At 50.4% G+C, this 14,502-nt stretch overlaps 1 protein-coding gene across 15 annotated transcripts in view; it reads left to right on the top strand.

Moving 5' to 3' along the window:
- The window catches only part of LOC140732488 (plectin-like), a 384,936-nt gene that overhangs the window by 258,867 nt on the left and 111,567 nt on the right, over nucleotides 1-14,502 (top strand). For all 15 annotated transcript variants that reach the window (XM_073055248.1, XM_073055247.1, XM_073055243.1 and 12 more), the window contains 5 exons: nucleotides 1,272-1,397; nucleotides 1,948-2,100; nucleotides 2,632-2,786; nucleotides 7,309-7,435; nucleotides 7,971-8,154. In XM_073055248.1, the coding sequence (XP_072911349.1) occupies nucleotides 1,272-1,397; nucleotides 1,948-2,100; nucleotides 2,632-2,786; nucleotides 7,309-7,435; nucleotides 7,971-8,154 (745 nt within the window). The remainder of the gene's footprint in view (nucleotides 1-1,271; nucleotides 1,398-1,947; nucleotides 2,101-2,631; nucleotides 2,787-7,308; nucleotides 7,436-7,970; nucleotides 8,155-14,502) is intronic.

Genomic DNA, 14,502 nt, shown 5'->3' with positions numbered 1-14,502 from the left:
ATTATCAACTTTAATTGAAATTATCTCCATCTTCAAAGACAAAATTATTATATACCTCTGCTGCGTCATTCCCAATTACATGGAGCAAAAGTGCAGCTTTGTATTTTTCAGATTTTTCTTCAGAATCGATCGCTGATAAGTACAGTTCAAACTGTTGCTTGAATATCCTCCAGTTCTCAGCTACATTGCCAGTCAGTTGAAGTTTTGGTGAGGGTTGAAAACCTTCCATTTTACCGTTTACAGTTCAAACTTTTTTCTTCTGTCTGTAATTTATTTTTTATTGAAGCTCATCATCAAACAAACATTTCCATAAGATGTACTTCAGATATTGTACATGTATATCATATAGTCATATATGCCACAAATCTCCACACAATATTTATCTGAGGTATACACTTACAGAAAAGAGAGGAAAGAAAGAACAAGCGAAAGGAGAAGACTATGTACATCAAACTTTTTTCTTCTTCTCTTTTTTTTTGATTATCTTAATTTTTGATTCTCGATTTTCCCGCATTATTCTTCCAGAACTACTTCTGACACCATGTTATGTTACTTCAATTTAAACATACTGTAGGTTAACAGTGAAGAATCATATTCTGGAAAAATTAGAGAACATTTATTTACAGTAATAAACAAACGCATCTTAACCCAGCCACATGCTGGAACATTCTGGCAATCCTGCGCATGCTCAGTGGTCTGTCCAATCATGTACTGGCACATCATTGCACGTGATATCACCACAGCAGGCAACATCTGTGGAGACAAGAACAGTTAACAATTCAGGATCCAGACTTTCACGGGGACCAGAATGAGGGAAAATGAGTTATCTGAGGGTGTTTCTTGTATTTTCTGTTTCCAGTTCAGCTATCAGTGAAATAAAACTCTCCAGATACTCCATCAAAAAAATTCTCACAAAAAAAAATCCAAAACTAAACATGGAGACAACAGTTCAGAGACTGAGATACGTTGTCCTTGTCCAGGAGGTACAGAGGAACTTCAGGAACAAATTCTAGAACTTGGAACACTGATTATTTAATACAAAGATGTGAGAGGGTGTGAAAGATTCTTGAGGTGTTGAGCAAGGGAAAAACCAGAGAACAGGATGAATTATGTGAATGAGGCTGCAATTTTCTGGGAGACGAGGGGAGAATGGGGCCGTGGGAGGATGGGTAGATTAGGAAGGATGACAGAGGAGTGGAGCTAATGGTTCACAGATGTGGGGGAGTCATGTTGTAATGATTACACACTGACCTCTCTTGAACTCCCTGCAGTATTTTGCAGATGTGAAGGATGCAGAGAATTTTCTCAGGAAGCTTCAGGAGACAATGAGGAAGAAGTACACGTGTGATCGATCCCAAACAGTGACCCGACTCGAGGACCTGCTGCAGGATTCCATTGTAGGTCACCCTGAACCTCCTGACAGCCCATATATGTCACATGTTCAGAACCCCCGTCACACTCAGCCTCCCAGTCATTGCCAACCACCGTCACCCACGCCCCCTTGTCGCCCTCGCACCCCCATCGCCCTTGCCCCTGCGTTGCACTCGCTCCCCCATTGAACTCGCCCCCCCATTGCCCTGTTACACTCATTCCTCTTCACCCCCTGTTAATCTCACTCCCCTTCACACCCACCTGTCACATACACATCACACTCAGTGCCTGTCACACCTCCTGTCACATTCACTCCTTGTGACACTCACGCCCCGTCATCTCCTGTCACATTCACTCCTTGTCACCCCCTTGTCATTCTCACTCCCTGTCACCCAGATCACACACACCCTGTCACACACACTCCCCATCTTACCTCTGTCACACACACTCCTTGTCACCCCCCTTGTCACATTCACTACCTATCACCCTGACACTTGCCTCACTCCCTGTAACATGCCCGCTGCTCTCAGTGTCCCTCCGAACTGGATGGTAACTCTGTGCCTATTTTGGCTTCAGGGCGAGAAGGAACAACTCTCAGATTACAGAGCACACCTGAACGGCCTGAGCAAACGGGCAAAGACCATCATCCAGCTAAAGCCTCGTAACCCAGGGCATCCTCTGAAGGCGAAGCTGATGGTCCAGGCAGTTTGTGACTACAAGCAAATGGAGGTGAGGGGAGAGAGGGGAAAGGTAGGGAAAAGAGGGAGGGAGGATGAAGCAGGTGAGGGGGAGGTAGAGGGGAGGGAAGGGACGAGGAGAGGAGGGAGGGAGGGGGTGGGAATGGAAGGTAGAGCAAAGGAAAGTGGAAAGGGTGCGGGGGAGGAAGAGATGTAAATGTAGCAGAGGATGGGAATGGAAGGGAGAGGGGAGGTGAAGGGGAGTTTGAGAATTGGGTAGAGATGTGAAAGAGGATTGAGGGAGAGGGGAGGGGAGAATGGGGAGAGATGAGGAGGGTGAGAGGAGAGTTTGGGAGTTGGGAAAGAGTGAGGGAGAGGAGAGGGCTGAGGTAGGGGCAGAGAGGGGGAAACGGGAGCATGGGAGGGCAAAGGAAGGGTGGGAGTTGGGAAAAGGGGAGGAAGAAGGGGGAGTGACCCTAACCCTAAAGGGCAAGAAGGGGGGAAGCAGGAGACAGTGTGTTGGGTGAGAGAGGAGCAGTGTTCTAGGACCCTGTGAGTGTTGAACTGTGTTTTGGACACCCAGATTACAGTGAATAAAGGAGATGAGTATGTCCTCGTTGACAACAGCCAAGCATCGAAGTGGAAGGTGGTGAGTGGATCAGGGAGCGAAGCTCTTGTTCCGTCCGTCTGCTTTATGGTGCCCCCCACAAACAAAGAGGCTCTGGATGCAGCGAGCAGGTAAATATGCCACTCCCTCACACACTTCCTCAGACACTCTTTCCCACTCTTCTACCCTCTATCTGGTGTTTAGGCAGTACATGAACAGGCAGGGAATGGAGTGAGAGAGAATAGGACTAATCAAGTGTGACAGTGAAAAGTGTGAATGGAACTGGAGGAAATAGAGGAGGTACTTAATGAATACTTTGCTTCAGTATTCACTACAGAATAGGATCTTAGTGATTATAGAATGACTTACAGTGGACTGAAAAGCTTGAGAATGTAGATATTAAGGAAGAGAATGTGCTGGAGCTTATGGAAAGCGTCAAGTTGGATAAATCACCGGGACCGGACGGGATGTACCCCAGGCTACTGTGGGGAACAAGGGAGGAGATTGCTGAGCCTCTGGCAATGATCTTTGCATCATCAATGAGGACGAAAGAGGTTCCGGAGGATTGGAGGGTTGTGGATATTGTTCCCTTATTCTAGAAAGGGAGCAGGGATAGCCCAGGAAATTATAGGCCAGTGAGCCTTAATTCAGTGGTTGGTAAGTTGATGGAGAAGATCCTGAGAGGCAGGATTTATCAACATTTGGAGAGGCATAATATGATTAGGAATAGTCAGCATGGCTTTGTCAAAGGCAGGTCATGCCTTATGAGCCTGATTGAATTTTTTGAGGATGTGACTAAACACATTGATGAAGGTAAAGCCGTAGATGTAGTGTATATGGGTTTCAGCAAGGCATTTGATAAGTTGCAGCTATAAAGGACCCGGGTCAGACCCCACTTGGAGTACTGTGCTCAATTCTGATCGCCTCACTACAGGTAGGACGTGGAAACCATAGAAAGGGAGCAGAGGAGATTTACAAGGATGTTGCCTGGATTGGGGAGCATGCCTTATGAGGATAGGTTGAGTGAACTCGGCCTTTTCTCCTTGAAGCGACGGAGGTTGAGAGTTGACCTGATAGAGGTGTACAAGATAATGAGAGGCATTGGTTGTGTGCATAGTCAGAGGCTTTTTCCCAGGGCTGAAATGGCTAGCTCGAGAGAGCATAGTTTTAGGGTGCTTGGAAACAGGTATAGAGGACATGTCAGGGGTAAGTTTTTTATGCAGAGAGTGGTGAGTGCGTGGAATGGGCTGCCGGCAGCAGTGGTGGAGGCAGAAACGATAGGGTCTTTAAAGAGACTCCTGGATAGCTACACAGAGCTTAGAAAAATAGTGGGCTATAGGTAAAGCCTAGGTAGTTCTAAGGTAGGGACATGTTCAGAACAGCTTCGTGGGCCGAAGGGCCTGTATTGTGCTGTAGGTTTTCTATATTTTTATGACTCTGCAGACAAATGAGCCGTTTAATTTGGTAGTGTGGACAGGGCAGACATTTAAGGCCAAGGGCCTGCCCCTGTGCTGTACTATTCTGTGTTCAGTGTGATGCTCCAGAGGGGTCAGTGTGGAGCATTAGAGCCGTGTTCACCAGTGCCTCAATTTCTTCATAAGTCTAAAAAAGCTTGGCATGTCCTCATCGCCCCTTGCCAATTTTTGTCGAAAGTATCCTGTCTGGGTGCAACAGGGGTTGGTATGGTAACTGCTTGGCCTGTGAACAATAGAGACTACAGGGAGTTGTGCACACAGCTCAGCACTTCATGGAAACCAGCCTCCCCTCCATGGACTCTTGTCTACACTTCTCACTGCCTCAGTAAGGCAGCCAGCATAATCATTGACCCCACACACCGCCGAGATTATCTTCTCCCCCCTCCCCAGACATTCTCTCTCCTCCCATTCCCAGACATTCTCTCCTCACCTTCCCCAGACATTCTCTCCCCTCACCCTCCCCAGACGTTCACTCCCCACTTTCCCCAGACAATCTGTCTCCTCATCCTTCACCAGACATTCTCTCTCCTCACTCCTCTCCAGACGTTCTCTGTCCTCACCCTCCCTAGACAATCTTTCTTCTTCCCCTTCCCAATGATTCTCTCTTCTCCCCCGAGACATTCTCTACTCCCTCCTCCCCACACATTCTCTGTCTCCTCCCCCTTTCCAGACATTCTCCCTTCTCCTCCCTCACCACCCCCCATCAGACAGCAGATACAAAAACTTGCAAACACCAGGCTCAAGGACTGTTTCTACCCCACTGTTATAAAACTATTTAATAGTTCTATAGTACAGAAAGATGAGTGTGTTGCAAGGAGGCGGCTGGTGCGATTCAAGGAGTGGACCCAAGTGCAAGACACAGGCACAGAGACTTGAGATGGAGGCAGACTTGGACATTACTTGGACCAGGCTGGAACTCGGAGCCCTGACTGGACTCGAACTCGGAGCCTGGAACTGGAACATGGAGATGACAACACCAAACAAAGACAGACAATTCATATCTTGGCTCAGAGGAGTGGCAAGCGGCCAGCAATCCTCAGCTAGATACGAAGAGACAGAATTCCCAACTCGGAGTAGCGGCAAACAGCCGGACCTACTCAGCTGGGAACGAGACGACTAAACCAACCAACGACTGACAATACCAATCATGACACGGAGAAGCTTATGACGGTCTCTTATTCTCAGTGGCTCAGAAGACGGTCCCTTATTCTCGGCGGCTTGTAAGAGGGTCCCTTACTCGTGGTGGCTTAGAAGACAAACCCTTATTCTCAGTGGCTCAGAAGACGGTCCCTTATTCAAGGCAGCTCGGAAGATGGCCCCTTATTCTCGGCGACTCAGAACTTGACTCGGGCTAGGAACTTGCATAGCCTCTCTGCTGAGGTGGTGATCCAACAGCGAGTAGATGTAAGCTGGAGTTTATATACTGCCAGTTTGAATGAGGTTCAGATAGATACCCTAATCAAGGAGCCCAGTGGAACACAGGGAAAAGGAAGTTAACTGAAATGAGTAGTTAACGGACCGGACCATAACAGAGTGTTGACCTCGCACTCTATGCTGCTATGACCTTGCACCTTATTGTCTGGCTGCACTGCACTTTGTAATTATAATGCCATATTCTGCATTCTGTTCTTGATTTTCCTTGTACACTGAAATGAATTGATCTGTATGGACAGCATGCAGAACAGGACTTTTAATGGCTCTGGGTCTGGAGTTTAGAAGAATTAGGGGTATCTCATTGCAACTTAATAAAGATTGAAAGATCTGGATAGAGTGGATGTGGAGAGGATTTTTCTTATAGTGGGGGAGTCCAGAACGAGGACACAGCCTCAGAATAGAGGTACGTGCATTTAGAACAAAAATGGATTAGCCAGAGGTTGGTGATTCATGGAACTTAGTGCCATATACCTCTGTGGAGGCCAAGTCATTGGGTATGTTTAAAGAAGTGGTTGATAGATCCTTGATTAATCAAGGTATCAAAAGTTATGAGAAGAAGGCTGGAGAATGGGGTTGAGAGGGATAATAAATAAGATCATAAGACTTAGGAGAAGAATTAGGCCATTCAGCCCATCTAGTCTGCTCTGCCGTTTCATCATGGCTGATCCCGGATCCTACTCAACCCCATACACCTGGCTTCTTGTATGTGATAAGCTGTGATGGAATAGTGGAGCAGACTCAGTGGGCTGAATGGCCTACTTCAGCTCTTAATGTCTTATGGTCTTAAAACACTGGACGTCAGTACATGACAATAATAAACCAATTTATAGACAATAGGTGCAGAAGTAGACCATTCGGCCCTTCGAGCCTGCACCGCCATTCTGAGATCATGGCTGATCATCTGCTGTCAATACCCAGTTCCTGCCTTGTCCCCATATCCCTTGATGCCCCTATCCATAAGATACCTATCTAGCTCCTTCTTGAAAGCATCCAGAGAATTGGCCTCCACTGCCTTCCGAGGCAGTGCATTCCAGACCCCCACAACTCTCTGGGAGAAGTTTTTCCTTAACTCTGTCCTAAATGACCTACCCCTTATTCTCAAACCATGCCCTCTGGTACTGGACTCTCCCAGCATCTGGAACATATTTCCTGCCTCTATCTTGTCCAATCCCTTAATAATCTTATATGTTGCAAAATATTTAGCTGTCCATACAGATCAATTCATTTCAGTGTACAAGGAAAATCAAGAACAGAATGCAGAATATGGCATTATAATTACAAAGTGCAGAGCAGCCAGACAATAAGGTGCAAGGTCATAGCAGCACAGTGTGCGATCATTGCAATCTTATATGTTGCAATGTCAGATCCCCTCTCAATCTCCTTAATTCCAGCGTGTACAAGCCCAGTCTCTCTAACCTCTCTGCAAAATCAGTCCGGACATCCCAGGAATTAACCTTGTGAATCTACGCTGCACTTCCTCTGTAGCCTCTAAATTTAATTTAGAGTGGGCTTGACTTCACTCATTCTGCATCCCATTCAATTTCTCCCTTCTCCTGTACTGCACTGATCATCTGCAAAATCTCTCCTGTTACTGACTCATCTACTGTGATGGCCTGCCCAGACCACTGACCTGGGCTCCCAGTAACACTCCTTTGTGTGGTTAGAGTGCTGGTCATGTCCATACTGGTAACAGAGGAATTAGAGGTGATGTCAACCTTGCTGACGGTATCTCTGCTTTCTGCAGGCTGGAGAGCACACACCAGACCCTGGTGAGCGAGTGGCACAGGCTGCACACTGACATGCAGAGCCTCCTGCCCTGGCTGTACCTAAACCGCGACATGCAACTGGTGCGATCTTGGACTCTGCTGGTGGTGAGTATATCCCTCATCTGCCCCCTCACGTTGTCCCTCCCTCCCCAACCATTCTTCCCCAGCCGTCCCTCCCCACTGTCTGTCCCTCCTCCTCATGCGTGCTTTACGCACTTCACTCACCCTCATCCTAATTTTCACCATTGACGATCCTGCTACCATCCTTCTTGTCATTCTCCTTTATCCACTCCTCCTCATAATCATGTCTCACACTTTTCCAGTCCTCGTCACCTATCTACTTCATCCATTTCTCCCACTCACCCTCTGCCTCCCAGTCTTCATCCTTGTCTACTCTTCCTCCCTCACCCCTGCCCTCCCCACCTCGTTAAACCCTCCTGCCTCTCCTCTACCATCAACCTCATGCTTATCCATCCTCACTTACCAACTTGCTGCCTCATACTTCCCACCACCCCAACTCCTTGATATGTTACTGTCTTCCACTCAAAATGTCTCCTTGCCTTCCCTGTCCTCCACTCTCCCTCCTCTCCTTCCTTGCCCCCTTTGCTTGCCTTTGATGGACGTAAACCACCCTTTGCAGTTCCGAAGTCTGGACCTTGAGGAGTGCAAACGCCTGTTCTCCACCCTCGACATGCGCTATCAGGAGTTCCTGCAGCTGAGTCAGGATTCACACATGTTTGGACCAGACGACAGGCTCCAGACTGAGAGGGAATACAAACTGACGATACAACATTATGAGAAGCTGCTATGGAGCCTCGAGAGAGGTAGGGAGTTACGTAATTGCCAGGAATTGATGTAGGCTAGTGAGGAGTCGTGTAGACTGTTGGGGAATAGGATTTACTGTAGGGCAGTGAAATAGACTGACGGGCATTCACGTGCACCAGCGGGGAGTGATGTAGACACCATAGGAGTGCCATTAACTGGTCAGGAATGATTCAGAATCAGGTTTATTATCACTGACGTGTGTTGTGAAATTTAACTTAGCAGCGGCAGTTCAATGTGTAACACTTACCCAACAGGCTGGTACATGTCTAGGGGAAAAGGAGATCCAGCCACTCACCACCCCACCTCCCGTACATGCAGGTGCTGTGAGAATCAAGTTTATGCCGCGTGTACACACACAATATCAAACTCACACCAGATAACGTTATGGAATACACTTTAAAGATTTTACTAAAACTAAAAGAGTACTATGCAACACAGTATATATGAAGGAAAAGAAAATAAAGTAAAAAGCGCCAACTTATCAAAGTTCAGTCAGTTTAGTGCACATCGCTAGAACTCAACCATCGAACCATTCGACCCCTCGTCACTTTCCTTTGACCTCCACGTCCTCGCACCTGGGACCACCCGGTGGTCGACTGAGCACTGCAGCGCATGTCCACCTTCCTTGGCGTCTCCTTCCCGCCTCCCCTGAAAAGACCGTGAAGCCCCCAAGCTCCCAGCCTCACAAGACAAAATAACATTCCCCATTGGTTAACAAATGAATACAATCCCCATATCAGCAAGTCCAAAGCTGAACAACTGCGAGAGAAAACACTTATCAGACATAAAAGCATTCCTACTCTAGCAAACCAAAGAAACCATTTTGATTACATACACAGTACATTGTACATTCTCCCCCCACCAGCAAATGTCATGCCCTCATGGCATTACCAGAGTTCCCCAAGGCTTCTTGCAACACACAAAACCCAGAAATCACACTCGGTTCTCCTGGCACCACATATGTCAACCGCTCTGGGGGGCGCCTACTCCTCTGAGATCTGCGTACCCCTTCTGCCAACCCTTCCGCCTCACTGGGCTCCCTCTTCACCTGCGAACCCTCTGCCTCAGACACCCCAGGTCTACCTGTCAGACCCTCACCCCCTCCCTCACGGGGTTTCCCCCTCACCTGAGAACTCTCTGGCTCATGTTCGGGTTCCACCCTCTCTCCCCCCCAACGCTGGCTGTCTCTCCATCTGACCATCAACACCTTCCCTCCTCTCACCCAACTCAGTATGGGAAGGGCCAGGAGCCTCTTCTTTTGGTACTGAAATGCCAGCGAATGGGAGCAGGGGCCACTCATCTGAGTCGTCATCTTCCGAATCGGTATCCATTCCAGGGTTAAGGACCCGTCTCGGCTCTTCAGCAGCAGGCTCTTTCCTCGCTCCGCGCCCTAGCAGAGTCCTTGTACTAGGCACAACCTCCCACTCTGGCTCCTTGTCCACCCGCACCGCTTGACCCAGGGGCAGCAGGTGATTCCGATGGAGTATCTTGATAGGCCAATTCCCATCCTCAGGTTTCACCCGGTAAACTGGTAGATTCGGCATCTGGCTCTCTATTACATAGGGGCTGGCTGCCCATCGATCTGCCAACTTGTGCTTACCAGGGAGTCCCAAATTCCGTAAAAGGACCCAGTCGCCCGGCAATAATTGGGCAAACTTCACCTTTTGATCATATCTCATCTTATTCCTCTGATTTTGTTTGGTAGCCGCCGCCGCGGCCAACTCGTACGTCCTCTGTAACTCCCTCTTCATATTGGACACATACTTTAGATAGGGCTTCCCGGGTAATTCACCCACTTCAGCCCCAAAACACAAGTCAATGGGCAACATCGCTTCCCACGCGAACATCAGATAATAAGGCGAGTACCCTGTAGCATCATTGCAAGTACAATTGTAACAGTGGACCAATTGTCCAATATGACGACTTCACTTATTTTTCTGCCCAATCTCCAGCGCCCCGAGCATATCCAACAGGGTCCTGTTGAACCTCTCTGGCTGAGGATCACCCTGTGGGTGATAAGGGGTAGTCCTGGATTTCTCAACCCCAAGCATAGTCAGTAATTCATGGATAAGGCGGCTCTCAAAGTCCCACTCCTGATCACTATGGATTCGCCTGGGAATGCCATAATAAACAAAATACTTCTCCCATAACACCTTCGCCACTGTCGTCGCCTTCTGATCCTTAGTGGGAAATGCCTGAGCATAGCGAGTGTAATGATCAGTGATGACTAAGACATTCGCGGTGTTGCTGGTGTCAGGCTCAATCGACAGAAAATCCATACATACCAGGTCCAGAGGTCCCGCACTCTGCAAGTGCGACAGTGGAGCCGCCGACGCTGGCAGGGTCTTCCTCTGGATGCAACGACTGCATCCCCTACAGTATTCTTCGACTTCCCCCCTCATCCGGGGCCAGTAGAATCGGTCTTTGAGTAATCCATAGGTCTTTTCCACCCCCAAGTGTCCGGAATCATCATGCAAGGCCTGGAGTACAGTCTGCCAATACTTCTCCGGCATGACCAGTTGCCAACAGTGGGGTTGGTCCTGAGGTGCCGTGACCCGGTACAAGATTTGGTTCTTTAACTTTAACCGAGGCCACTCCTTCAATAACAGAGGCACGGACGGGTGTTTCGCCTTCTCAGCCAACGCCACATCCCCCCTCTCGACCGCTCTCCACACAGTGCCAAGACCCGGCTCATTTTGCTGAGCAGCAGCCACTTCCCCCGGACTCAGTTCCGGCAACTGTTTAGTCCACAGTGCGGTCAGGTCACAGTAAGCTAGGCGTATGGCGTCGTCAAAAACCCTCAAATGGTCCACAGCTTGCTCCAGCCTTCCTCTTCCCTCGGCCTTCACGGTGATAGCAAACTGACACATAGCCTTCACTCCAGGGGCAGGGACACTCTCCCACTCCTCGTCCTTCTCCTGTTCCCCCAGCTCCTGGCGTGACAAAGCTTCCGCATCGACATTCCTGCGTCCTGGGTGGTACTTCAGGCTGAAATCATATACCGACAAGGCCGCCAGCCACCGATATCCTGTGGTTTCCAGCTTAGCCGAAGTCAAAATATAAGTGAGAGGATTATTATCTCTTCTCACCTCAAACTTGGCTCCGTACAGGTAATCGCTCAACTTGTCCACCACCGCCCACTTCAGCGCCAGGAATTCCAACTTGTGAGTGGGATAGTTTCTCTCAGATGGTGACAAGCTTCGGCTGACAAAGGCTACCGGTCTCAATGCTTTGCCATGTTCCTGGTACAGAACAGCCCCTAGATCCTCTCGGCTGGCATCCATGTGCAGCACATATGACTTCTGGGGATCGGCAAAAGCCAACACTGGGGCCTGGGTCAGTGCCCTTTTCAAAGATCGGAATGCCTCTTCACATCGATCATCCCATCTCGAACCAAAAAGTTTCGCCGTGTTCCAGTATCCTCCAGCGTCTTGCCTCCGGTCCCCCTTCCTTTTCTTTCCCACCGGGGGATAGCCACACAACAGCTGAGTCAATGGGTGACACATTCTGGCGTGTCCTTTCACGAATCGGCAGTAATACCCACAGAACCCCAAAAATGAGCGCAGAGCGCTCACTTTCTGTGTTTTCGGCCGGGTGGTCAGGGCCACTATCTTGGTTGGATCAGTAGCCACTCCCTCTTGTGAAATGATATGGCCAACGTAGCTGACTGACGACTTGCAGAACTGGCATTTGTCCAGGGAAAGCTTCAGCCCTTCCTCCTTAAGCCAGCTTAATACCTTTAACAGCCGCTCTTCATGTTCCTCCAGAGTCAATCCAAACACTACCAAATCGTCCAGGTACACCAGCACCTCCAACAGATTCATATCCCCCACAGTCCTTTCCATGAGCCTCTGGAAGGTGGCTGGGGCCCCCGATATGCCCTGGGGCATTCGTTCGAACTGGAAGAACCCCAGCGGGCAGATAAAGGCTGTCTTCTCTTTATCACCCTCACTCATCGGGATCTGGTAATACCCACTCCTTAAGTCCAGCACACTGAACCATTTCGCTCCACTCAGGCAGGCCAACGCGTCCTCAACCCTCGGGACAGTATATTGATCAGGGACCGTTCGCCAATTCAAAGTCCTGTAGTCAACACACAACATGTGCACCCTCCCATTCTTCTTCCGTACCACCACTATTGGGGACGCATAAGGACTTCGAGACTCAGCTATGATTCTGGCTTCCTTCAACTTGCACAAGTGTTGCCGCACATCCTCAACATCTGCTGGGGCCAGCCGCCGGGATCTCTCTCGGAACGGGGTGTCCTCCGTCACCCGGATGGTGTGGCGAGTGCTTTTGGAGCAGCCCACATCAAACTCGCCCCGAGAGAAAACAGCTTCCATCTTCAGCATCTTCTCCACTAGCCTGTGTTTCCACTCCGACGACACTGGAGAATCCCCGAAGTTAAAGGCTTCAGCGGTCAGCTCCCTTTGATGCTCCAATCCCCCCCCCCCCCCCGTTAGGGGTCCTCGCTGGTGTGCTAGACATTACCGTCACCGGGAACAGATGCGCCAGCGGCATTCCCCTCTTAAAGGTGATTTCTCTTGCTGTAGTGTTCCTGACACTTACGGCTATAGGCCTCGCATGTACCACCCCTGGTCTCTGCACTTCGGGCCTCACCAGCGCGCCCGTCGGAAATCGTGTCTCCCCTTCAAGATCGTCCGGGGCGTCTACTAACAGGGCTTCGCCGGTCAGCACTCCGGGGAATCTGGGGGTCCCCATCACGAGTGCTACCTCCCCTGGTCGAATCACCTTGGGCCTCGCCTGCGTACACCACACCGTCCCTCGTTTACACACCGGGTCCAGCCCTTGGGGGGCAACCCCTTCTTCGAATACCGCTCAAAACACTGGATGCACCGAGAGGGTCTCCAGAAAGTGTTCCCCCCCTTTCTCCTTACAAGCTCCCAGGAGCCGTCGCACAACGGGGGAGTTGGTCCCCACCAGGAGGGCAGCACCACCGATTTCCACCGGGTCCAGACACACCAACACCAATGTCTCAATGGCTTCGGACACTCCCACATCGCCCTCCGAGAACTCCAATCTCACCGATAGGTACCCATTGTACGGGTAGTCACCCTCACTCGCACCCCAAATCTGCAGGGCGTCAAAAGGGGTTACAGGCAAATGCTTTAGATACTTGTTGTAGAAAGACCGGTACAATAAGGTCACCTGCGACCCCATATCAAGAATGGCTTTTGCGTAAACTCCCTCTATCCGTAGACACACACTGGCCTACCAGCCCATCCGGAATAGAGGCGTGGGCACCCGGTGGTCCCCTGGCTGATATCTGGGAACGTGTTCCTCCGGAGCCTCCAGTCCGTTCCCTCACTGAGCCTCTCCTAAGTTTCCCGACACCTCTCCCTTCTTAGTCGCGGGGGGGCTTGCCCTCCGCGGGGTTCCTTGTCTCTCACAATCCCACCGCAAATGTCCCTCCTCTCCACAGCTATAGCACACCCTTGGCCGCCCACAGTCCCACCTGAAATGCCTCTCTTTCCCACAGTTAAAGCACACACTGCCTGCCGCCCCTCCTCTTCCAGGACGGCCCCCGCTCCCAACCCACTGCATGGGCCGCCCCCGGGACTGAGTACCTTCCCTGTTCTTCCCTTCCAGAGGGGGTCACTACTCCCCTGGGAGTTTTCAGTCCTCCACCCAGCCACCACTTCCTGTATCGCTCAGGATCGCTCCCGGTGGCCCGAGCCCCTTTTCCGCCCCAACACTCTCTCTTCCTCCTGCACCTCTCTGATCAGTTGCCTGAAGGATGGAGGGGGGCCCTTCCTATAAGCCTGCTGGATAGTCCACGCCACCTTGTCCTCTTCCAGAGAGCCACTGAATATCTGACTCATCCTCACGCTAGCCACGTCAGGCGCCTTCACTACCCCCCGGCGCCGCAACCTGGTAAGCATCCCCTCCATCCGAAATATGTACTCGGAGAGCTTTTCCCCTCTCCGTTGTTCCAGGCGTTGGAACTCTGCTAAAAGCAGCCAGGGTTCCCCGACAACCCAAACGCTCCCTCCAAAACTTCAATGCATTCCTCCACTTAAACCCCAGGCTTTTCAGCTTTCAACTCCCGGACTGTTTTGGCTGCCGAACCCCTCAAACTTCCCACCAATCGCCGCCTCCTCTCCTCCTCTGAGCCTGGCCACTCCTCTAACATCAAAGACGTATGCTCGATCCAGGTCTCATAGTCCACCTCCCCATCCAGAGTAGGCTTGGCTCCGGAGAACACCCCCAGCTTCAGCCATGGCCTCTCGGCCACTCCCACCAGGGAGTTAAGTGCAGCTGCCAGCTCTGAGGCTTCCACCCTACCTGGGGGGTGGGGCCTAGTCATGCCTCCCTCCTCCAACCTC

This window comes from Hemitrygon akajei, chromosome 8 (assembly GCF_048418815.1).
Source record: "Hemitrygon akajei chromosome 8, sHemAka1.3, whole genome shotgun sequence".
NCBI lineage: Eukaryota > Metazoa > Chordata > Chondrichthyes > Myliobatiformes > Dasyatidae > Hemitrygon > Hemitrygon akajei.
The sequence above is the reverse complement of the archived record's forward strand: the minus strand, read 5'-3'. Positions and strand labels throughout refer to the sequence as shown.